The 24,106-nt window shown below is 37.2% G+C and overlaps 2 protein-coding genes across 2 annotated transcripts in view; one reads left to right on the top strand and one right to left on the bottom strand.

Moving 5' to 3' along the window:
* Positions 1 to 202: 202 nt before the first annotated feature.
* erp44 (endoplasmic reticulum protein 44) lies at positions 203 to 13,286 on the bottom strand. The gene is made up of 11 exons (XM_038291063.1): positions 13,128 to 13,286; positions 9,180 to 9,252; positions 8,056 to 8,095; positions 7,708 to 7,823; positions 5,728 to 5,912; positions 5,502 to 5,617; positions 5,236 to 5,410; positions 4,945 to 5,056; positions 4,686 to 4,827; positions 1,924 to 2,026; positions 203 to 1,819 (listed from the first exon to the last, which is right to left on the bottom strand). The coding sequence occupies exons 1-11, from the start codon at positions 13,185 to 13,187 to the stop codon at positions 1,709 to 1,711; spliced, it is 1,233 nt and encodes a 410-aa protein (XP_038146991.1). The 5' UTR covers positions 13,188 to 13,286; the 3' UTR covers positions 203 to 1,708.
* An 82-nt stretch (positions 13,287 to 13,368) lies between these two features.
* invs (inversin) overlaps positions 13,369 to 24,106 on the top strand; it is a 27,971-nt gene continuing 17,233 nt past the window's right edge. The window contains exons 1-2 of the mRNA XM_038291059.1: positions 13,369 to 13,516; positions 15,713 to 15,865. Of these exons, the coding sequence (XP_038146987.1) occupies positions 15,863 to 15,865 (3 nt within the window). The 5' untranslated portion in view covers positions 13,369 to 13,516; positions 15,713 to 15,862. The remainder of the gene's footprint in view (positions 13,517 to 15,712; positions 15,866 to 24,106) is intronic.

The following is a 24,106-nucleotide window of genomic DNA, read 5'->3' as shown; positions in this document are numbered from 1 at the left end:
AACTAGAAATGTTACTCAATATTACTGCAGTAAATTTAAAAGGTAAAGTACAGCTCCTAAAAGTACTCTTATTTTAAACGTATTCAAGTAAATCTAGCAAGTTACTACACACCTGTTTTTATGTAATGTCATTTATTGTAAAATATATATATATAAAAAAGGGGGAGGGGTGCAGGAATAATAGAGTTCAGACACAAACAAGTCTGTAAAACCTTTTTTATTTCCTTTTATCTATTTTTTTTGTTCTCATTCACCTCTGAGATGAGTGATTGAAATATGGCATCAGACCCCCTACCCCCCTTGTTTCTTTGTATGTGGGCAGATATGTCTCAATGCTAGTCCTACATTGAAGGTTAGGACACGCAACACAAATGAGCCCCACCCCCGATACAAGCATGTTCAAACCGACGTCTTGATTCTCTGAAATTTGAGAAAACCTTATAGACGTAGAGACAAATGCAGTTAAAAAAAAAAAATCGTACAAAGTGGCAGGCTTCATTTCCACCATTTTTACCGTGTGGGGTTTCCTCCTAAAAATGCTCGACTCTTAATGTCCCCCACCCCCAACCATAAGGGCACACAGACAACAAATACACAAATTCATGATATTAATGGAAATCATGTAGAAGCCTTTTATAATCTCTCTGCGACTTATTTGAAAAGAATTCGGGTCTTTAACTCAAATGAAGCTTTATCCCCACATCATGATGCTGCCATTACCGGCTATTTTAATTGCTGATTAATGGTTTGGGATTTTGTGTTATAGCAGAAATCTTAATTGGGTTGTCCAGGGAAAGTCTGATTAGCTTGAAATAAATTGATTAATTAAGTCCAATGTGGCACCGTACTGTAAAAAGTAGAACATAAAAATATCTAAAGGGTATTCTCATTAGCATCTGAACAGACCTCATTAGCCATAACCAAAATACAAACAGTACCAGAGAGAGGAAAAAAGGCATATTACAAAAGGATGGAATAGCTCAGTTTCTTGTCTCAGTTAGAAATGTTGCTACTCCTACAAGCTGTTTTTAATGTCGGTATGATGAAAAGAAATTAAAATAAAGCTACTTTAAACAGGTATTTTTTCTTTCTTTTTTTTACGTGTGCTCTATAAATGAAATCAGACAGAAGTTGATCGTGTTGAGATGCAGCCATGAGGTTAATGATATTTAAGGATCATCTTGTATGGAGACCAGGCTAAATTTGAATAAACCACAGATCAGGACCGTACAAATGGAGTGAGGACAGTTCGTTGATCATCATGAAAAAGAGACTGAATAAAATAAAGAAAACTCTGCATTTAACTTAGACCGATATTGTGATTCCAACTTAGCAAACATATTTACAACCTCCAAAGAAATAAAACTTCTCTTTAAGTCCTAAATGCCCCATACCCCCTGACCAAACACATCTGCTTCTTATTACCAATCCTGCTGATTCAAAATAAAAAATTGCATGGTTAAGTTATGAAAATATAGATTACTCCAACATTGTTGTGTTATGGACTGCGCTCTCCTTCTCCCTCCCCCCCACCGCTTTATGATCTTCGTTTGTTAACTTTTCAGTCTTCCTTCTTGTCCATTCTCAATTTCTCTAGTAAGGGTGTTGGGTGTTATTCTTCTGTCCTGCTGGCCTGTCCCAACCCTGACCCCCTCCCTGACCCCGGGGCGTGGCATTGAGTCTCAGGATCTCTGAAAGGCTGTTCAGGTCACAGCTCGTCACGGTCCCGTCTGAGGATGGTGTAGCGGGTCTCACTTGGTGCCAGCTTCTGGAATGAGCTCTCTGGGGGATTGCTGGCCACTTCTTTGCCTGTTTCCTCCTTAAAACCAAAGTAAGATTCAATCAAAACGGGAACATTTCAAAATGATAAAAAGAAAATGAATAAAATCTTGTGAACAGAGTTAAGTGAACCCTTTGGCCCACCTGTCCAGGCGTGCTGTCTGTGGGGTCAGGACCATGGTGGAACTCTCTGTGAAGCTTTCCAGAGTGAAGATCCAAAACAAACTGTTTTAGCTTTCCAGGAACACTAAGGAGAAGAAAAAAAAAAGAAAACAGATGAAATATGCATTTAGCCAAATTTCCATCAAATTCCCATGCAAATTCTTATGCGAATTTTAAGCAAAAAGAAATTGCTACTTAGACATAAGAGATCAAGGTAATGAACACTGAAACTGAAGTGAAATATCTGCATGTTTGTGGTTTGTACAGCGGAATAGCAAATAAAAAACACAGTAATGGTAAAACAAAAGAAAAGAAGCTATTTTGAATTTTAAGGTAAAAATTGTTCAACCCTAGCTTGGATTAGCAGACCTTTATGAAAGAAATAAAGTCAGATACCAACTTCTAACAATTCTTATCCTGGGCAATAATAGATTTTCATTATTTTTACTTTAAATATCTTCAACAATAAATTGCTTCCAGAAATTAAAATGGCAAAAAGTGTTGACCTTCTAGTATTTTGTGCTACACAGCTCTGTAACATGACAACCCCTGCTGAGCACAAAGGCTGGGGTTCCCAAAACGGTATCCCTAAAGCAGGTAATACAGCACTGAATTTCCACAGTACCCGAACCATACCATTTCAAAAACAAAAGGAGAGCTAAATGGGTGAAACGTTTGCTGTATGATAAACGGTGCGCTACAAGCTAACTGTTAAAAAACCTAACTCTCTGTTCAAAGTACTAATGTGTGCTGTGATGAAATGAGCGTATGTAATTAGATAAAAGCAGCTGGACTTGCTCTAATGCTGTTTTGACTTGCATAATCAAAGAGTATTTTGTTGCAGGTTATTCATTTTATACACATACAAATTGCTGCTGTGGGATTTTTACAGGTGTAATTTGCGCTGGTGAATTTAAACAAAAAAAAATTGCAAAAGCTAAAAAATTCAATGTTTAAGAAAGGTCTGATTCTATGCCTCCATTCTTTTGCAGACCTTTTAGACAACAGAAGAGAAATAAATATTGGAAATGAAAAGATTTTTCAATTCACCGTTTTATTTTTCCTCACTTATTTCACCTTCGTAATATTTATGTCATCTTTCGTTCTTACCTATTCTGTATAGAAAGGCAGTTCTGGAGAGTGAAAGAAATGAATTGTTCTATTATCAGCATCATGTTTTTATTTCAAACATTCCATCACTTTATCCCTAACAATGAGGTGCAGCCCAGAGTTAAGCGCTATTAGACGGAACAACTAGTGGCAGCAGTTGATGCCTTCTGTTGAAGCATGAAAACAGATCAGATCTGGTTGGTCAAAGTGATGTTGAGGGGGGGAATCTGCTGGTGCCATGTCACATAGGCAGCTCTGACCCAGGGTTTAACTTAACTGTGTTTATGGGTGTCAGATTAGGACACACTTAAGCAAACAAGTATATATAACATAATGTGCTAATGTAATTAAAGGCTGTGTGCTACGCATGCAGAGCTGTTGTAATGAAATTAGGTTGTGGAGGATCTAGTAAGGTCCTCCAGGCTACGGTCTATCTGATCAGACAATGATTGTAGGGGGTGTGGTGGGGTTGGGGGGTGGCTGAATAAATAAGATTAAGTTAGATTAGACTGGATTAGTTTAGCACTTATTGCACGTGCCAAATCATGTCACATTAGCTCCGGTGTCCTGGCCCATTCATAAAGGGAAAATTTTAGTAGGTTTGGCATTTCTCTGCAGCTCAGAGCATAGCAGTGTGTATGTGGTGAGTGATAAAATTCATTTGGTTCTGAACAGATCTCATTATAAACAATTACAAATGGGTGAATAATGCACCATGCAACTCATTAATCAGAGCAATTTAAAGGAATGTTTGATGTCGGTCACTGCTTGAGAATTGCATTGTGCCATTTCAGCTAGATTTTTATGAATGTTTATTAGACCTTACTGACCTTAAATCTCTAGTTTTTTGTCATTCCCAGTTTTAGGTAATTCTGGTTTCTTTTAAAGAAGTGTAATCAGTAGCTCTGAAAATATAATATTTTCCAGCCTTGCTGCAATGACTGCTTATTTTCTCTAAGAGCAGAGGTAATGTAACACAGAATAATCGAAATAACTGTAGAACAGAATTCTTTATTCCCATTTAAAAGCAAAGCAAACGTTTGAAACAGTGGGATTTGCTACTAGTGAGTCTGGACTAGAGGTTGTAAAGTAACATGTGTAGCAATGACTTAAGATTTCAAAAACACAAATGAACCGTTTTTATTTAAACTCTTGACTATGCTTTGCAAGTGCTGCAGCCAAAGTGGATTTTGATGTGATGCACATATCCTGAAACAGTTTTGTACTTGGAAGTCAGCAAGAGGTTTCTGAAGAGTTGAAGTTAGAAGCTACTTTTCCACACACTGCTCTTTTCCTGTCTGAACGCCTAAACCTGAGAGAAATACATTATTGTTGTCCTATAATGTCCTTATATCATTTAGTACCTAAAGGATCAGAGAACGCTGATTTTCCAACTGGTAACTAGAAGGCGAATCAACAAGCACAGCATAATTAAAGTTATTAGCCAACCGTAACACAGAGGAGTGTTGTTGGTGCTTTAACAGAACAAGAAAGGAATATCTTGTGTTCACCTCTTTAAATTACTGGTAACTGTATTATGTGCAAATACGAATTTGACATTTAATTTCTTCTAAAATTAGTTATAGATTAGTATTTAACACATTTTGAATCATTTGGAATGACTCCATACTTACGCGAGGTCTTTGAAATCAGGGAAGACATACATGTGCCTAAACGAGTCGATTGCAATGACAGGACAGTCAGCAGGGGTTTTCTGGATGTGGAGCAGAGGATGGCGGAACTTATCACAGTCCGCATGAAGGAAGTTTATAGACCCTGAAGATGGTGCAAAAATGTCACAAACGTCATTTTGCTGTGTAGAAAGTATGAGGGAATGAAATAAATCATGTACTGTATATCAAGCTACATTATCTATATACTACAAAGCCCTACCTTTCTCACTGATTAGCTGTCGGGTAACTTCATTTTGGAACTTTTCTAAACTGTCCGAGTCTTCTTTAAGATGAAACAAGATAAGGAAGGGAAGCCCTTCTTCTGTCAGCTCCTGGAGATCACACACATATACAGGGAAAGGTTTAAAGGTGGGTGGAGGTCAAGGGGAAGTCAGGGCGATGGACAAAAAACATGGATTCCTGACTTCCATTCTAGCAATCACACAAACTGATGTGTGTATAATTATATGCAATAGAAAAAGTGCCAGAAAGAATCCTTGAAGGAACAAACCTCGCCATTTTCAAAGGTGATCTCCCTAACTAGAGGCACGCACTTGTCCTGAGCCCAAGCGTATGTCAGGTCGAAGTTGGTGAGGGAGCCGAGGTAGACCAGGTCAGGAACGCCCTCGCCCACAGGTTTGTAGATTACATTGTCTCCGCTGAAGCGCTCAGACTGTGACACGGCACTGAATGGATAGAAGTTAAAAAAAGCATGTATGAGGGAAAACAGTAAAGGAAACAGAAAAGATGGAGATGTAGAGATGGCAGTGCGCTCACCCAAACGCGGCTAAGAAGGTGCAGTCATCTCGCAGGATGTTGGCAACTTTTTCATAAGTGTGATAGTTATCAGAGTCCTTTGTCTCAAAGTATCCGATAATGTTTCTTTTGCTTCTCTGTTGAATTACAATGTAGGACAAGTCTTTAATAGAGCTCCTTGGTATTTAGCCACAATGGTATAATGGCTCCTAAGTGAATAAACAGAATGTGTGGATTTAGCACTTACATCTATGGTATTAACCTCCTCAATGGAGGGCATCTCCTTAACTGGGTTGACCTGCTGCTGACGGATGAAGTCAGCGATGGCTGTCACTGACCTCTGACCCCTGTACTCCCTCTTCATCATCATTCCATTGCGAAATAGCTTCAGCGTTGGATACTTGGTAATGCGGTAACGCTGAGCTATATCGGCTACACACAGAGGAATGGGAGGAGCAAAGCAAAGACGAGTAAATCAACTGATAAAGAGCAAGATGCTGAGGAGGAAAAAAACAGCACATGGAGATGAAGAGCGCCACAGTGACAGAGACAGCAGTTAAACCAGAGTCTAAAAGCACAGCCCCTCAGTCAGCCCCGAGCTCTGATCTCCCACATGAAAGCCCCCCCGCCAGGAGTAAATATTCTCGCTGCACACAGTGAATGGGTGTGTGTGTGCATGCGTGGCAGGTGTCAATCTCTCTGCGGGGAGTCTCTAAGCTTCCAGTCTTCACAGGATGGAGCAGTTTTGTCATTAGTCTTCAAACAGTTTGCAGGTCATCAATAATTCTCTTTAATTTGCTTTATCTCTAAAGGCTGAAGCTGGCAGCTTACGTATGGGAGCTCTGCTGTGATGGGCATCTCTGTGTGCACATGTGCATCAAATATAGTAAGAGCACAGGTGTTAACCTCTTATTTTCTATGTAAAGAATTCTAGAATTTTTTGGCAAATTCTCGTTGCTAATGCCTATGCTAAAAAACTGATCAGTACGGGTGTCCTGATCCAATATTAATAACGGTCCATTAGCCAAAAAACTAATATTGAATTTTATCAGCCTGCATCTGAAATCTCCAATATATTCATGCTGATAGAAACACTCCTGTTAAAAGTTTCTGTAAGTAATTGGTTATTTTACTAGGGTCAGTTGTTTTCATAGCTTCAGTTGACTTTTGTTCCTTGGTTTAGTAATATTACTTGATCAAGCCTTTTCTAACATTCTATAGTATAAAATAAGTAATAGAAGCTGGTATGATTCATAGAAATATCATTTGAGGTAAATATCAGTATCGGCCAAATCCCATAGGCAATATTGGTAATGTATCAGAAATGAAAACTTTGTATTGAGACTGATCAGAAATATAAAGTAACACTTTTTTTAAATTAAAGCTAAACCTTGTAACTGAGACAAAACAGTTATTTTTAAATTTGCAATGTCTTTGAGATATTATTTGCATCTCAGGTTGAGCTTTTCCTTTTTCTTTGATATTCTTTTTCCCTGTAAGTGGATGACTATGCCACGCCGGTTTTCATTTGTCACCATAACACTGATAATCAGGCCGCTACTCATTTTTGATGAGCTCATCAGCACTATGACTGACATCTGGAGTTCGTCCCCCAGAGCTTTGTCCAGCTCATTTCAGCACACATGCTGGATAAACAGAAGGTGTCAAAATTACACTAAAAATCTGCCCGATACGGTGGTTTAATAATAGGTGTAACAACAGTGGAAGTGGTGCACATTTACAGCCTTATGTGCATATGTAAAGGCTAAAAAGCACTGGGAAAACAGTGCTGAAAAGACAAACCCTAATTTGTTTCCTACACTCTATTACCTATAAATGCTTGGAACTATATATTTTTTTAGTTAAAGACTGATTCTTACTTTTTAAGTCCCAACAAAAACATTGAAAAAGATTTGACTGTATATGACCTCTAAAACAGGTCCATGACAGACCGGGCACCCATCAAGAGCCTGACAGTTTTTACACCAAGGATTAAAATGCTTAACCTATCCCAGTGAAATACCATCCCCATCTTTTTTTGTAACAAAAAGACAAAAAAAACTCTCCACAATTATCCAGTTATCATCTAAAAATCTGGGCTGGTGCAACATTCATGAAGAAAAATGTGTTTGTATGTCCCATGGGTACTTTATAAGTTTTATTTTTAGTAACATCCTGAATAGAGTTAGAGAAAACACAACATAAAGATAAGAAAGATTTTACTCACAATGTTGGTCACAATCGACTCGAGCAAACACCACCTGCTTGGTATCAGGGAACTCCTCCCTCACAATGTTTGACGCCTCTTCAAAAATCGGATGGAGCATTTGACTAAATCTACACCTGCAGAAAGTTTAGATGAAAGGTAAATTCAGCACAAACTGGATGTATATAAAGTACAAAGAAAATAAAAAGTCAAAAAAGAAATTACATGGTAAATCTAGGAGATAGTTGTATAGTTAGTGTAATGAAAGAGGGACAGGAAGCCAAAAACTTAGAAAGAATGTCCATTATAACAGGACTAAAAAAGTACAAAAAGGTCTAAAAGCTGGAAAAGAAGAAAAATATTACTTACCAGTCTGCGTAAAAGTTGACTAAGGCTACACCAGCATTATCTATAAGAAAAACACAAAGTCATCAGATCTGTACATTTATATGAAAACAACTCTATATGTTAAAACTCATAACTGCATATGTTGATTTAGGATATCTCATCTTAAATCTAATAGATTAAACAGATCCCTTCGTAAAGAGACCCGCAGAGAAAACACTTGGGACAGGATGCTAGTAAATATATATATATATATATATATATATATATATAAAACATTTTCAGTACAAAAACTGAGAATGATTCACTCATCTAAGTATCACATGAGTAACATATCACATAAGTCATCATATAGTAATAATAATTTTCTTCTTTTCATGACTCAACTTAAAATTCAATACCTATACGCCTGGTGAAATAAAGCGTAAATTTCTGAAATCATAAAATGATAAATGTTTAAAATCTACACTTCTTATTTTCTGATCAGTTTAATAATTCACTCCCTTTATCTTTCAGACTACTTTATTCTTGTTTACGCCTCCAGCGAAATCTCCATTGCTATAAATGCAAATAGATTGTCAGACAACTTTTAAATACCCTCTAAACGGCATTATTCCTTCTACATTGGCTGGGCAATGTTAAAATATTTATTCACAGCCCTGCTTGAAAGCTCCTATTTTATTATTTTACAGAGTTTTCCTTAAATAAATGTTATAGTCTAGTCTAGTTCAATGGCTCTTAAGTTCACTGAAAAAAAAACAATGTGCATAACAATTTTGAACTCAAATATGACAGCTTTTGAAAGAGAAAATAAAATAACGATATTTAAAACAAAGTTGCACATTCTCAGTTTCCATATGTAATACAAAGAGAGCAAAAAAAAAAAAAAACAGGAGGTGGGGTTGCTGCAAAAGTCAACATTGCAAAAACCCAATGAAACTGTGGGCAGCCATTAATAGTATCATTAGTATGATTATTTCTGGTAAAACAAAATAAATAAATAAATATACAATTTACTTAGATAAAAGCATATAACTGTATTGACTAAAGCTAAATTAAAAGAAAAAAATATGCACAAAAGCAGTATCAGCATAAATACGATGGCCAAAACTGTTATACTTGTTGCAGCTAACAACACAATGTCTTACTTAGGACATCGTCGATGTTGGATGAGTCCAAACTGACGATTTCTGTTTGCCCTGGAGTAGAGAGGCCCATCACCTGCAGACAGAACATCGGTTAATTGAAGCTGAGCACATGATAGGAAAAGATGGATATAGGGAGCTAAAACCAATAGCACCTCTAAAAGTGAATCAAAGGTCGTGGCATGCACGTCTCTGGACCAATAACATACTAATAGATTGTTACAGTCATTCTTATCAACTCTGCATTGGTAAAGCTTACACATCTTCCCTTTCTTCACATTTTATTTTAATATATCCTTATTAGATAATGAACAATTACTTTACACTCTAAATTTGACAAATATTATCATATTATATAACAAACAGTTAATTTGGCTAATTTGTTAAAAAAAAAAAAAGCTGACAAGTATTTAAGTATCCACAGATTTTGCTAAATACTTTGTTCAACCTCTTTGATAGGAAATACTGACTCTTTTACTAGAGAGTGTAATAACAACTAAACGTGTTATTTATAATATTTTATCATTGTTCTTCGCAGAAACACTCAAGCTCCACAACGTTGTATGGGAAGTCCTGGTACAGACATTTTTCAGATCTTTCCAGCGAGGATTATACAGGTATACGTCTGTGATGTCGCTGGTTCACTCAGTGTTGTTCACAGACTCCTTCGTAAACCACTCCTTTTTCTGCTGGAAGATGAACCTTGACCCCATACTAAGGTTGTTTGGAGCAGGTTATTGCCAAAGATGTCCCTGTGCAATGTTATTATCAACTTCCCCTGAAGCCTGAGTAGTGTCTCACTTCCTGCTACAGAATGACATCGCTCTCAGTTTGAACGTTAACACCCATTTCATTGTTTAATCACTTAGTGATAAGATGTGTCTAGTAAATATAATGCCTAGGATTCAGGCCAAAGAGGGGAATCTTTTATTTCATTTCATCAGCAGATAAATATTTGAACTTTTTTCTTTCTTCAAAGAGCAAGGATGGGGCTCTGCTAGAGCGACCAGCGGCTTGTTGGTCAGCTAATACTGAGGCTCTTTTACTACAGTCATTCAGAGTTGTTTTGAGAGCCAACTATAGGAAGTGACATGGTGGATCCAAATCAGTTTAGAAGGACCACTAAGCTCAATAGGACCTTCAGTACTCCACACATTTTTTACCATTCTCTCAGGATATATGCCTTGATACAATACTGTCTTGGAGGCCTACAGACAAATGTTGGAAATCACAGCTATTTCTTCTTGGCGCACAATTATTGACACAATTATTTTGTGCGCCAAGATGAAGTGTCAACTGTGGGACATTATGTTGTTGGGTTTGTATTTTTTTTCAAACCACATTCAATCAACCAAATCTATTACTGATAGTATTGAGACAATTTACAGAAATATTTTAAAGATAAATCGCAGAAATAGAAACTACACCTGAGTTCAAATCTCATAGCAAAGTCTGTGGGCAATTATTAACAGTTTTTTTTTGTTTGGTTTTTTTGTTTTATCAGTAATACATTTGCAAAAATATCTGAAACAATAGTTTTAAAAACCTCGTCTTTAAGAGGTAAAGTGGACAGAAATTGTAGTGGAAAACATTTATCCAGAGTTCCTGTGCCAAGCAAAGTTTTGAGTTTTATTTTGAAGATGAAGCATCAGTTGCCTTATTGGCATTCAGTTCTTTAAAACAAAGCCCTGATATCTTAAACCAGAAGTGCAGGTTTTGAAAACATGCAGGCTCCGCATTGGATTATCAAACTAAGAAAAACAATAAACATGATGACACTCCCAACTTAACTTTGACTATAATTACTAAATTAGTTGTTGAAGCACTTGTTTTATGTAGCTATAGCGCATGATAAAATGCTTTTTTTAGTTCAATGTTTTACTAAAGATGGTCTATTAAGTGCATTAGCATTTAACACTTAAAAAATATACACCTAACGCCAAACGATAGACTAAAGCCCATCATGTCAAGGCTGCAATTTGAGCAGGGCCATGTTTATTATTGTCCATGAATGACTGCAGAACTTAACCCAAAACATTATGATGATAATGTTCAACAAATCAAAAGAGCGCATAAGGAGAACAGTTTATAGTTGTTTCACCTAGTCACCCATTATGGTTTACTTTTGAAAGATCAAATTTTAGCAGAATAGATTTTTCTTTTCGAGTTTCCTTTTTCTGTTTCAGGTTTATACGCCTCCCTCTATCATATAAACTCTAGTGCAAATACTTATTAAAGAAAAGTCTTGAAAATGGTGCGTATAGTATGAGGTAGGATCAGTGATGACTCAATATGCACTTTAACCAGAATATGAGAACAATAGTACTATGATAGCTAGAGCTGGCTAAATATTTTAATAAACAAATAAATTGAAATATCAGTGTCATTTCAATAAGTCAATAAATTAAAAGGAAAACTTAAGTTGGTACTTGAATATCTGGCCTTGCTTCTAAAATCTAAGCATGGTTAATAATGGGTTTCATACCATGCCAAGACTGGGAAAAGTGGCAGTTTCAAATCCAGTAAAACTCTTTGTCGTATGACATCAACAGTTTAAAGTCCTTTTAATTTAATGTAAGAAGGTCTTTAACTAATACATGCACACCTGGATTAATCTGTTCATCCAGTCGGAAAAGACAGGAAACAAAAGAGCTGCCTTAAGTTCAGGAAGTATTGAAGTTGTGCATAGAGGCCACTGGCTTCTCTTAATTGTCTTAGGTGTAAGTGTCTGCATGGTTGTATTTCCTTATGTGTCTATGTGCTGCCTTGCGACAAACTAGTGACCTGTCTAGGGTGTACCTCGCCTCTCGCTCATAGACTGCCAGAGATAGACTACGGCCCCACCGCAACCCTGGCAGAATTTGTTATTATTTTAGGGTTGTTTTTTTAGGATATCTCGCAAAATAAATGTCAAAGTTTGTACAGACAACTGTTGTGGCCATTCTTAGCAGTCTGTCTGGGGCTTTGAATTGTTCTATATTCATATTGAAAGTATATCATATTGACCAAAATTAATCACCCCATCCTAATACACAGTTTGGCCATACTGTCCAGCCCTATTCTATCTTTAGACCAAACAGAACAGTTAAACATTCAAGATAAGAAAGCTTTTCGCTGAACCTCACCAAATGCCAATTTCTCTTGTTTATAAAAAACTAAAATATAAATTTAAGCAATTAAAATGGATTTTGTACTAGTAGGTTTAATTGTAAAAGCTCAATGCAGATGTAGCATAAGAAACTCATAAAAAAGCATTTTCTGATGCCTTTTTACAAGATTAAAACGTCCTTTGTGGTCATTTTATTAAATATCAGTAGCTGCAGAGCCATAGTTGCTTTAAACAAGGTCTACTCTGTATGCATATTGTGTTTTTGATTTCACATAAGGTGGTGTGACAGCTGCACACTGACAAACTGTCACATTCGCCGCGGTTAAACCTATCAAACCATAGCTCTGCACCTCACAGAGAAGTTTTCATTTCAGGGCTAACTAAGCTCACCTCTAGTTCCGGGTTGTTGGCCAATGAGAATGAGCCACAACAGAGGAATTTACCAACCGGCGAACATCATTAGGAGACACATATATAATGACACGAAAAGTAGGATAATAACAGTGTTTAATAGAACAGCAAATGTGCTTAATCCCTTTAAACAGTAAGACAACCAAAAAGCTTCGAAAATCGTGCTAGCAGTTAGCATTAATTTATCAGTGCTCAATGCAGAAGAGTGGGTAGTACCTGCTGCTAACTATAAGTTAATAGTATAATTAATCAAATGTAAAATTATATAACTAAATTGCTCGATGTAGTAAATATACCACATGTCTTAGCATATTTAAAGCTTGTAAAAGCAGGGCAGTATATCAGCGGGCAGAATTTAGCAGTTGACATTAGCTACATCTGTTAGTGACCGTAACCTCTCCCCTTTACAACTAAACTAAAAGGACCCTTACCAGCAGTATAACAGTGGCGAGACGGATATCCAAAGATGGAGATATTGCTAACAGTTTCATTGTATACTGTGGTTATAGAATGAGGTGGTGTTGTTCAGCCTTCCCGGTCAGTCTCGACACCGCTTTTCTCTGTAGCAGGAAACAAACGGCGAACAGATCTCACGGTGGCCACGGAAACCCGAGCCGGGCTTCCGGGTTGGCGCATGGGTTTGTGGGTAGTGTAGTTTTATTGACGTAGTTAAACAAGCGTCAGCTTCTACCTAAAAAACTCTAAAAATGGCGAGTGGATTTTGATGTAGGAGTGTAACGGGAGTTGTAGTGTTTACAGCCGAGATCCAACGGGACGCTTTGGAGGAAAACTTTTTGAAGAGTTTTCTCTGATCCTACAGGTAAAAAATGACTGCAAATATGTCAAATATAGTTTGGTACATTATCAGCTTTTCGAGTGGCTTTACCATTTGACTCGTTTCTGCAATGTTGCGACTACGAAAATGTATTTCTCGAATCACAGGAGAATTGCATCATTGTAGTTAAGATGTTGTTATTCCTATATTGATGCGTTACACCACTTTCTCCATTGATACATCCTCGATAAAGGTTGATTTTGAGCTCTCTCGGGTTATCTTTTCTTGATGTTAACATCGAGTTGATGATCTGAAACCTTAAGAGTGACAAAAATGAATAAATAAATAAATAAACTTTTAGGTATTAAAAAATAGACTCTTTGGTGTAACAAAAAAACGGTTCTTCCAAATCTTTCCATATATTATAACATTTATAAGTAATTGCTGCTTCTATATCAAACTATCTGTCCGTAAGCTTTAAAGCTTCAGTAAAAACATAAAATAAATTCCCTGCCTATTTATTAAAACATGTTATTATCAGATTTTTGTCAATATATATAAATGCTTTTTGTCTAATGTGGAAAACGAGCATAACTTCTTCTGCTACTGATATAATATACGTTGATATGTTGATGCTCTGACTTTTATTACTGTTATCTGTTATACACATTTAGATGATAGTTTATGTATAGAAGGTCTCTATCCTTATGGTAAAGGTTTATGTTATGTTATGTTAACTCAAAAGCTCAGCATTCCCTGTCCCCTAACCACTTGGCCACCACTCCCACTTGCTTCGATGTAGTGTGGTGTACAGGTGACCAGCTTGTGGCTTTGCTGAGGTGTCATAGAAGCCCATGTTGCCATAATAGTGGCCTTAAATTTGTCTGCATTGTTGAAACTGTTGTGTTTTATGTTCTTTTTCAAAGTAACCAATACATTGTGCATGTTTGTTATAGTTTTGGGTTCACAATGACAGCTACATTGGCCAGATTCCTTGGTGATTTTTTATTTTAGTGGGACCTACTTATTAAAGGAAAAATGGTAAATAGCCTATAATGATGTAGTGCCTTTACAAGTCAGGGGACTTCAAATCACTTTAGATTACATTAATTCATTAATTTCTGTCATTTATTTAGTGGTGGCCTAGTGGTTAGAGCATTGCCTTGGGTTCCATAAGTTCTTAGTTAAAGTCCCAGTCATTTCCACAGGCTGCCACTCTGGGTCCCTGAGCAAGACCCTTAACCTCAGAATGCTCCCCAGGCGCCACACAATGGCAGCCCACTGCTCCTCAAGGGGAGGGGATGGGTTAAATGCAGAGCATGAATTTCCCCATTGTGGGACAGTAAAAAGATTTATATTGAATTACATTCACATATTGATGGTGGTAAGCTACATTGTAGCCAGAGGTACCTTGGGACACACTGATAGAAGTGTACACAGGCGCAACCAAGCCATCTGATCACCACCCAAATATGTAATGCTGGTGAAGTATTAGATATATATATATATATAAACTAATAAATAATAATAAATTAAATTCTCCAAAAGTTATTCATGGGATTTAGGTATTCCTAGTTGGTCCAGCACACCTATATAATGGTCATCAGATCATAATACTTCTTTCAGATGTCCAAGTCATACTGGAAAATAAATCAGCATATGTTTGTCACGGCAAAAAAGCACAACATATTCTAAAATTTCCTGATTCTGTCACCCTTCCGGACTCTACAACCTGCGATTAGAAAATTGAAATTCAGTATTTAATACAGTTTAAACTTGTTCCTTCGAAATAGGTACCCACAATCATTTAAACCAGTGTGAAATGTTACCGATGTGTCTCCTGTGTACATCTTTTTCCCTTCACTCAACTTTCTATTATAATTGTTGGTTCACAACTCCGTGGTTACAGCCAGCTTCTACTTAAGAAACAGTATTATGAGGCTTTCCCTTCTCCAAAGGTTGCCGGTGACTGCCTGCAGGACAACTGTTCAATAAGCATTCTTTCCTAAAATTATATAGGGCATAATATGACTTAGCAGTTTAGAATGTATTTTTCTGAAAAACCAGAAAAGACTAGTAAAACAAAGGAATAATAAAGCCAAGGGTGTTTAGCAGTGACTTTTTAAAACCTCTACATGTAAGCAGTTGTAGCAAGGTGGAGCACGATTGATAGCATGAAGGATAAAAAGCAAACTGTCATTCCCATCCATGCTTTTTACTGGCAGTTATTTGTGTGGACAGGTGGGTGGGTCTCAGCGTGAGTGAGAAGCTTTCTCTGCTCTGCCAGGAGCCAGGATCAGGCCAGGTAGGGGACCTGGATGTGACTTCACACCCACTGAGGATGCTCTGAACTGGGAAGACTCTTCCAAGGTATCCCCTCTCAACAAAGATATGGTAAGAATCCAAACTCAGATAGCAGCTTCACACATCCAAATCCCAGAGGCTTTCCTCTGTGCTCATAGTTGGTATATCTGTTGGTCATTTTGGTGTCTTTGGTTTGTAATTATCCCATTAGGAGTTAAGACTGTAGAAACCCTTTGTGACAAAGCTAATTATGGGTGCTTCTGCATCTCTCTAATTGTTAAGGAGATTAGAGGGAAATGTTGAATTGAATCCTAGCATTAATATTTAATGTGCTAAAGCTGTCCATAGGGGGCGGTTCCCAGTGTGGAAGCTACTAACAGATGGAAAGAGGAAGATTCTGCTCCCTAAAAGAAAATCAACCACCTCAATTCCTTAATGAATTTTCCATTTTTGCATTAGAATAACATTTTAAATACATTTGTTGTAGAACAAATCCATCCACTCTAACAGGGTTTAAGCAGTGTTTTTACGCATATACAAGTTGAGACTGATTTCTTGTTATCCATCCTACAGCACACAGATTGTGGTATACACTGCAGTTCAGTTTTTGGTGACTATTTCTTGGTTTTACCTATCCCTCATTTTCCTACGTTCTACATTCTCCCCACACCAAATTCAATGACTTTTATATTGGATTTAGAGGTTAGAACAAAACCTATCCCAGTGCTGCACCAAACCTACCCCATATGAAAACACAGAGAGGGCAGCATCATGCTGTGGGGGTGTTTTTTCTCAGTAGGGAAATAAAAGTGGGTCAAAGTTGTTAGGAAGGCGATAGAACTAAATACAGAGCAATCCTGGAAGAACAGCTGTTGACTGGAGCGAAAGTTCACCTTCCGGAAAGACGAAGCCTCTAAATATACAACCAATGCTACAGTCGAATGGTTTAAATCAAGGGTGCTAAAGTCCAGCCCTAAATAGCTACCATGCTGTTACTTTTAGATGCATCTCTTTTCTAACACACCTGAATCTAAAGGTTCAATCTTGTAGTATAGCTCAGCAAAGGCATGGTAATGAGCCACTCATTTGATTCAGGTGTGTTGAAAATGGGGCAAATCAAAAAGTTGAGGACTGGACTTGAGTTTAAAGCAAAGCAGAGTCATCTAATAGAGTGGACCAGTCAAAGTCCGGAGCTAAATGTAATCCCTTTCAAGAGGCAAGATTCAAATTGACTTTTCATTGATGCTCAATTTGTATAAGTCTCTCCTATTTTTTCCCCCTAGAAGATAAACTGGAGCAATACTGATAAATGAATGCTGTTACTTCTGTTGCCTTTTTTTCTTTTCTTTTTAATGTATAACATGATGTACATTTCAAGCCATGCTTAGATTTTGGCTAACTGGACTGAAATGGTCAATCAAAACCAATAATCAGAAAGAGACACTTCATCTGTTCCAAACTTTTACTGCTTATTTTGAAATGCTGGTTTCTACCTTTTAATTTAAATTGGAAAAATTATAATTTATTAAAAAGAATATTTGATACCTTTCTTTTTTACCATAAGCTTGTCAAACCCAAGCACTTTATTTATATATATATATATATATATATATATATATATATATATATATATATATATATATATATATATATATATATATATATATATTTTTTTTTTTTTTTTTTTTTGTTTTATAATTTTTTTTTTAAATGTTTTGCTGTTATTTGTAAGTAACAGCTCCAACTTCTAAGCTTTCATTCTATTTTTTTTTCTTTTCATTTTCCTAAACCTTTTCCCCTCCCATTGATTTTTGTTTTGTTTGTTTTTCCATCTGATTACATCTCAGTCCTCTGATTCGCCACTGGGCAGATTCCTCACTGCATTTTAATTGGCCATTTAATTAGATCACACTTTTAGTCCAATTAGACCAGAGGTGTTTGGGAGGGAGGATGGGTATAGTGGATGGAGGAGGAAAGAGAGAAAAAGTCCTCAAGCTGATCTATCTGTCTCCCAACCCCCCAATTCATGTTCTCTCCACTTCTTTTTTATATTTCATTATTTTGTTACTCGCCTTGCTGTCCACCCCCTTCTCTTCTGCAGGCGTCTCATTAGCGATATAATGCAATGACATTAAATGCACCGCCTCTCTTACTTTGAAAGTGTCTGGAGGAGTGGCTGAGATGCATAGACAATCTGAGATGGACTCTATCGCTGATTTTGGTTAACATGTCTTTAGACAGTGGTCCTTCTCTTCCAGCAGATAACGCAGACATAAACACACTAAAAACCGTGAACTGGACTCAACCCTTCTGAGTCAGTGCAGTGTTCCAGTATAATATAATGTCTGATGAAGCTAAAAACATGCCGATCAAATGCAGGCCTGCTCTATGCCTGGAGGACAAAATAAACACTTTGTTGTTTATTCTATGTAGGTTAGACTCTATGCTCCACAACACTTTGCCCACTGTTTATCAGTAGGCGCAAATAGAAACCAACACATGCAGATGTATGCAAATACTCACACATAGACCTGGTTATTTGTGCAAACATAAAACAAAGTTAAACACGGCATCATCCCACTCCTACCCAAACGATGCAAAACCAACATCTATTACTAGAAATATGGACGACGAATCTAGTCCGAAGTTTACATCATTCATCATTGAAATGAATAAAGCGTAAAGATGCAGCTAATTGCTCACCGCTGTCCTTGTTTATCCTGATCCCACCTGTGTTAAAAGTGTGTGTGCTTAAACGTCTTTGCTATTTTAAATCTGAGAAGTGGAGTGATCAAACATCCAACCAAACATTAAAGCCATATTATTGAGGTGCAAGATGCTAAGTGATATTCAAACTAATGCTCGTTGGGGTGTTTTTACAGCAAACATTAAAGTTATACAGCCTACCAACAGGGAAAAGCACTTTAGATGAATGGATAAAAGTCTTAACTAAAAAGCGTTTTCATGTTGATGAGTGTATGGAAACCTCTGACTGTTTCATGTGTGGAACAACAGGAAGCAGGCAAGCATGTTTTAGCCATAGGCATCGCACGCTGACCCCCGTGGCTGTGAGATTGACAGCTTTAGTCCCGCCTAATTGCATTACTCTCCCAGGTGATTGGCTCACGCCCCAGGGGCTCATTTGTCGGGATGCACTCTGGTAATGATGTAAATTAGCAGATCTATATGTCACTCAGCCCGCTTGCCTCCTGCTGATTGGCCCCGCTGTGCCCCCGGGGCTCGGCCCCCAACCAGTTGAGGGAGCCGGCTCATTGGTCTTTGGGGATCTGTGGAGTCCCCCAGAAATAGTGCTTTGCAGATTGGCCATCCCTCTGGACTGATATTATCCTTCCTCCTACCTCTTTACCTGTCAGTCAAAACCTGGGGTTGGTTTCCTGCAGCGTGTATCTTTTTATCTGAGACATACAGACCTGTTCTGAAACACACGCACAGAGGAACATGTAGGTGGCCTAGACAGCAGATATAATAACCCCACGTCGACTGAGAACTTAAACACACTCTGTCATGACTCATAAACTGTAAATCTGTGTGTTTTTTACTCGAGCAATTTATATATGGGTTTGTGTGGCCCCCAGGTTTACCCAGCATGTCAAGGCTCTCGTCTGTCAAAAGCAGACACCTTCACAGTGATGGACAGCCAGAGGACCATTCAGAAAAAAAAAACGCACTGCACAAATGCACTGGTTTCTTTACCTGCTTGTCTCAATGGCATCTATTGACATGCTGGTTAGGGTTTGAGTGCATGTGGAGGCTGCCCAGTGTGTTTGTGTGCTGCACACCTGTAGTGTCGCTGAAAGGTCTCAGGGAAGTGTCTGGATTCTTTGTTAAAGTCATAAAGTGGTTATATGAGCCGGAATATGAATAAAGACTAAATAATGTCAGCATCAGCATGAGTCGATACTCATACAGATGCACAATCACTTGGTCAGGACCTCAGCCGCTGATCGATGGTTTGCTCTGAGTTATTGTCTTCTTATTAACAAGCCGAGCGCTCCCCGAGGAACACGTATGAATAGCTAAATGAGACCACTCCAAACCTCTCAACGGGTACTTGTGTTGTTTTTACACCCTCCTTTGTTTGACTGCAGACACTGCATCTCAAAGAGCCTTTTTAGCCAAATTTGGACGCACGGTGGGTGTTTCTAGAGCGCCGCGTTCCTTCTGAAACTCTAACTGGCTGCGTATGGCGGTTATGAATGTCCCACACACGGCTTCAGGTATTGACTTGTACTTCTCATGTCACTTTTTGGCCGAATGATCACTTTTTTTTTTTTTTTTTGCTTTTAAGATTATTCATAATTGATTTGCTTTGTTCCTTCAGCAGCTGGAGCCTTTCAGGTAGACTTGACAAATGTAAAGAAGAGCCACTGTCTTGCAAAAGTGTTTAGACCTCTTGAACTTTTCTATTTTTGTCATGCTGTATAAAAAATAAAAATCTCTGGATCTTATCAGGATTTTATCTTATTGACCCACGCAAATAAAATAATGCATGTTTTGTTTTACTTCTTCTCAAATAATATCTTAACCTAAATGTTCGCTTGCATCGAGAGGGTTTTTCCATACCAGAACAGGTTCAAGTTTTTACAATATGCTGAATAATAAAAGCAAATATTTATTTTTATTGATTTATTTTTACCAACTGCATTAAATACTGACTGAACATCCAAAAAAAGTTTTTTTTTTTTCACACATTGTTTTAAATATAACAAAACAGAAACCTATAAGGTTATGGAAGAGAAAAAAACAGATGAACAGATATGCAACAGGATATGTCGCTCTTACAGACTGTTACACTTTACTGTCCTTTTTTTTTAAATTGAAGTTGAAGGTAGCTATGATATAGCTGTCTGTTTTCAAGACAGTAAAGCAATCAGAGGATGGATTAACACTTTGTGGTTTTAGTAATGCTTCTAAATGGAGGACTATTAAAACGGCTCCATGAAGTGAATCAACTTATATTAGCCCCTCAAAATGTATATAATGTATTTTTTTTATATTATGTTACAACTGTCTTATTTAATGCCTTCATCTTCCTAGCACATTGTGAATATTTGGTTGAGAAGTTGATGCTGCTTGATGTTGCATTTTGCAACCATATCTCCATTCAAAAGTGTAAAATAATCTCAGGTGGAATTCTGTTTGAATCATTTCTGATTTCGGTTTTGGCAAGCCTACAGCAAGATTATTTTTCTAAAACTACTACTATCATGGGTATAAGGAACTCTGGACTGCTGTGCTGAATTCGGTCAGCCTTGCGGACTCCATTATACGAAGGAAACACACATTTTTTATGTTTAGATTTTCCTTTGATGGTAAACAATATTACTTTAGTTCACAGGCAAAACTTTTAAATATCAATAATTTAGTTTCATTTTTTATATGTAATCCTATTATTTTAATGTGTCATTTTTGTTTTTCTTGACTTAATGTCACTGATGTACTTTTCTTTTTTTAATTTATAGCACTTTAAATCATCTTGCAACTAAAATGTGCTATGTAAAGTAAAGCCTTGCCAATCAAATCAGGGTCATGAAACAAAAACTACAAAAACCCACTTAAACAAATATAGCACACGACTGGAACCCCAAACACATGAAATTGTGTAAATGTGCATGTGTCACACAAAGTACAGGAGAAGAAATAATGTATTTTTCATAATTCCATGAGGCAGGCTGTGCCATTATGTCATGCCTTGCAAAGCATTGTGGGAAACTGTATAGCTCCTTTGCCCCAGATTGGATTGTCAGGTGGCCTCTTGAAGCATCTTGCTTCTTCTTCCTTGATGTGGACATGGGCTTTTTAACTTGAAATAACTTGGAGTTCTTATTTGAGTCCAAATAATCTAAATAAGAACAGAGTATTAAAATATAATTCCCCTGCTATATATATGTTTCAGTGACTCCTGAGTGATTATGACTTCTTAATTACATAGAATTTAAACAACAGGTCTTGGACCAGACTTTGGATTTGTTAGTTTTGATATGATTTTATCAACTTAAGATTTATTTGAGATTTGATCACACAGTATTTATTCCAATGACTTGGTCCAACCTCTGGCATAGTTCTGGTTTAATCCAACCAGCACTACTGTATAGTGGAGTGGCTTTAATCAAAGCACATTCATTTACTACAGTGACTAGGTTCCCCCTTAAGTATAAACAGAGTCCAAATGTTCAGGATACTTCCAGATTTTTATTTGTAAGAGTCTGAAAACTTGTTTGTCTAACATTTCAGTGAAATACACAAATTAATGTAATTTAGGTAGATAATGTGAGGTAGAGGAATCGTTTTGCAGGACACTTAAAAGTTCAAATTTAGGTGATGAATACTGTTTAACTTAAAAAATAGTAATAAAGCATTTGTTGTTTCTGCACATGTTTAATATTAGTAATAGAAGGCTCCATGCGTGTATGTGCGCATTTCTGACTGAGCAATCCTTGGTAATTAGAGATGTTTAGAGAGGCTTGTGGTTAATCTTGGTGAAGTGGCCGTAAAAACTCTCTGCCTCTCACGGAAGATCGCTTTCCATGACGCGGCACATGGGCCAAGTACTCACGCAGCGACATAATCACACACACACCTTTACAATGCGGCATCTTCCATTTCTTTTCTACCATCCTCTTTTTCACACACAAGGATGTTCTTTGCATCAGGTCCCCACCACCGCTTGGCAGAGCGTGAGAAAACAACAAGCATGACAAGTAATTGCCGTGCTGCACGCAGTGTCTACATTAGCGCTGTTTATGAGGGGGACCAAAGGGAGAAAGAGAGGAAAATAAAGCATCAACCTGAAGTACTTTCATTCATTTAATTGATCAGTTTTTTAAGAATTTAGTTATCAAAAAACTTTAGTAGTTTAGATAAGGTTGGGAAAAAATTATATTTCAAGACTTTTTCTAGTTTAATAATAAACATCTGCAGCCACTTTGTTATAATGCTGCCAATAAAATAAAAGGATTGCATCCATCCATTCCCGTTTAATTCAATTCAGTTTGATTTATTCATATGATGCAATTTAATAATTCAAGTTCATTCTGTTCACTTTATTTATATAGTGCCTATTCAAAACACGTGTCATCCTAAGGTCCTTCACAGAGACAATTTAAACATATCATGCAGTCAGATTGGTTCTAAGTTTTCTAAGAAAAACCAGACATTGTATTGAGTCAAAGACTTGCAGGATTCTTTCCTCCTGGATGAGGATGTGGAAACAGTAGACGTTCACTTGCATCATGTCATTGACTCTACAGCAATCCTTCACACTGAGCATACATGTAGTGAGGAGAAAAAAATCCCATTTTACAGGAAAAAAAAAAACTTCAGTAGAACCAGGCTGTTTTAATCATCAAACTTTTATCTGATTTTTTTTTTTTGGCATCAAACAAGTTTTTTATTATTTTATTTCATAAGAATGTAAAGATATTTTTCATTTTCATGCATTTAATAAATCTAGATTTTTATTTTTTTTTTATGACTCCAGATTTTCACTAATTGGAGCCCTGAAATGGAAACATTTGTCAGATTCCTCTTTCTGGGTAATTGATTGTTGCATCTTTAGTGTTAAATCAGTTCTCTTTTCAGGCCTAGTGATGAAATAGTTTTGGGGGGGAAAAAACAACATCTTATTGTAAGGAAGAGTTTGTGCCTCGAGCGTTTATGTGTTTAGGGGCAATAATTGATTTCTATGTTTTGCCCCACAGGGCTCATCCCACATCTTCCAACCCCAACACACACATACACTAACACAGCCAGGCCTGCTGCAGTATTAATGAGACATGAATAAGACATGAAGAGAGACCCCCCTCCTACATGCTCACACAGGGCCCCCCCCCCCCTCCCCAGATGCTTCCTGTCTGCAGATTACCCAGCTTTCACTGGGTTCTGGTTAAGTGGGGCCAGGAAGAGATTTAACCCCCTCAGCAGGAGGAGACACCCAGCATACATGTATCAGTGTGCAGACACACACACCTTATGCTGTCAGTCCACATCACTTCTTTTATAAAGTTATTGGAAAAAGCGTATTAATGTGCTTGAGGTGTGAATGAATAACTCCAGATGGTAACCGAAGTCATCTAACAGCTTTAAAATGTAGACATAAATTAAATAGAAACATTTTAATGTAAAAAAAAAAATGCTTTCAATATTCAAATAATTCTATACATTTAAGCCTGAAAAATGTGCTTGAGGCAATAATATTAAAACAAATCAAAAAGAATGCGAGCGGCATGACTCTAAATAAAACGTCGTTGAAGGACCTTTACATTTCATTTCAGCATTCAATTTTCTTTAGTTGGAGTCTCTCAGCTTTAC

This window comes from Cyprinodon tularosa, unplaced genomic scaffold, assembly GCF_016077235.1.
Source record: "Cyprinodon tularosa strain WSP-4 unplaced genomic scaffold, ASM1607723v1 ctg291, whole genome shotgun sequence".
Classification (NCBI taxonomy): domain Eukaryota; kingdom Metazoa; phylum Chordata; class Actinopteri; order Cyprinodontiformes; family Cyprinodontidae; genus Cyprinodon; species Cyprinodon tularosa.
Note: the sequence above shows the minus strand (reverse complement) of the source record. Positions and strands in the feature narration are given on the sequence as shown.

Coding starts and splice junctions, on each gene's coding strand:
- erp44 (XM_038291063.1), bottom strand. CDS start 13,187: ATGAAACTGTTAGCAATATCTCCATCTTTGGATATCCGTCTCGCCACT. Junction 5,057..5,235: donor TCACCTTTGAAAATGGCGAG/GTTTGTTCCTTC, acceptor TGTGATCTCCAG/GAGCTGACAGAAGAAGGGCT. Junction 4,828..4,944: donor ACAGCTAATCAGTGAGAAAG/GTAGGGCTTTGT, acceptor CACCATCTTCAG/GGTCTATAAACTTCCTTCAT.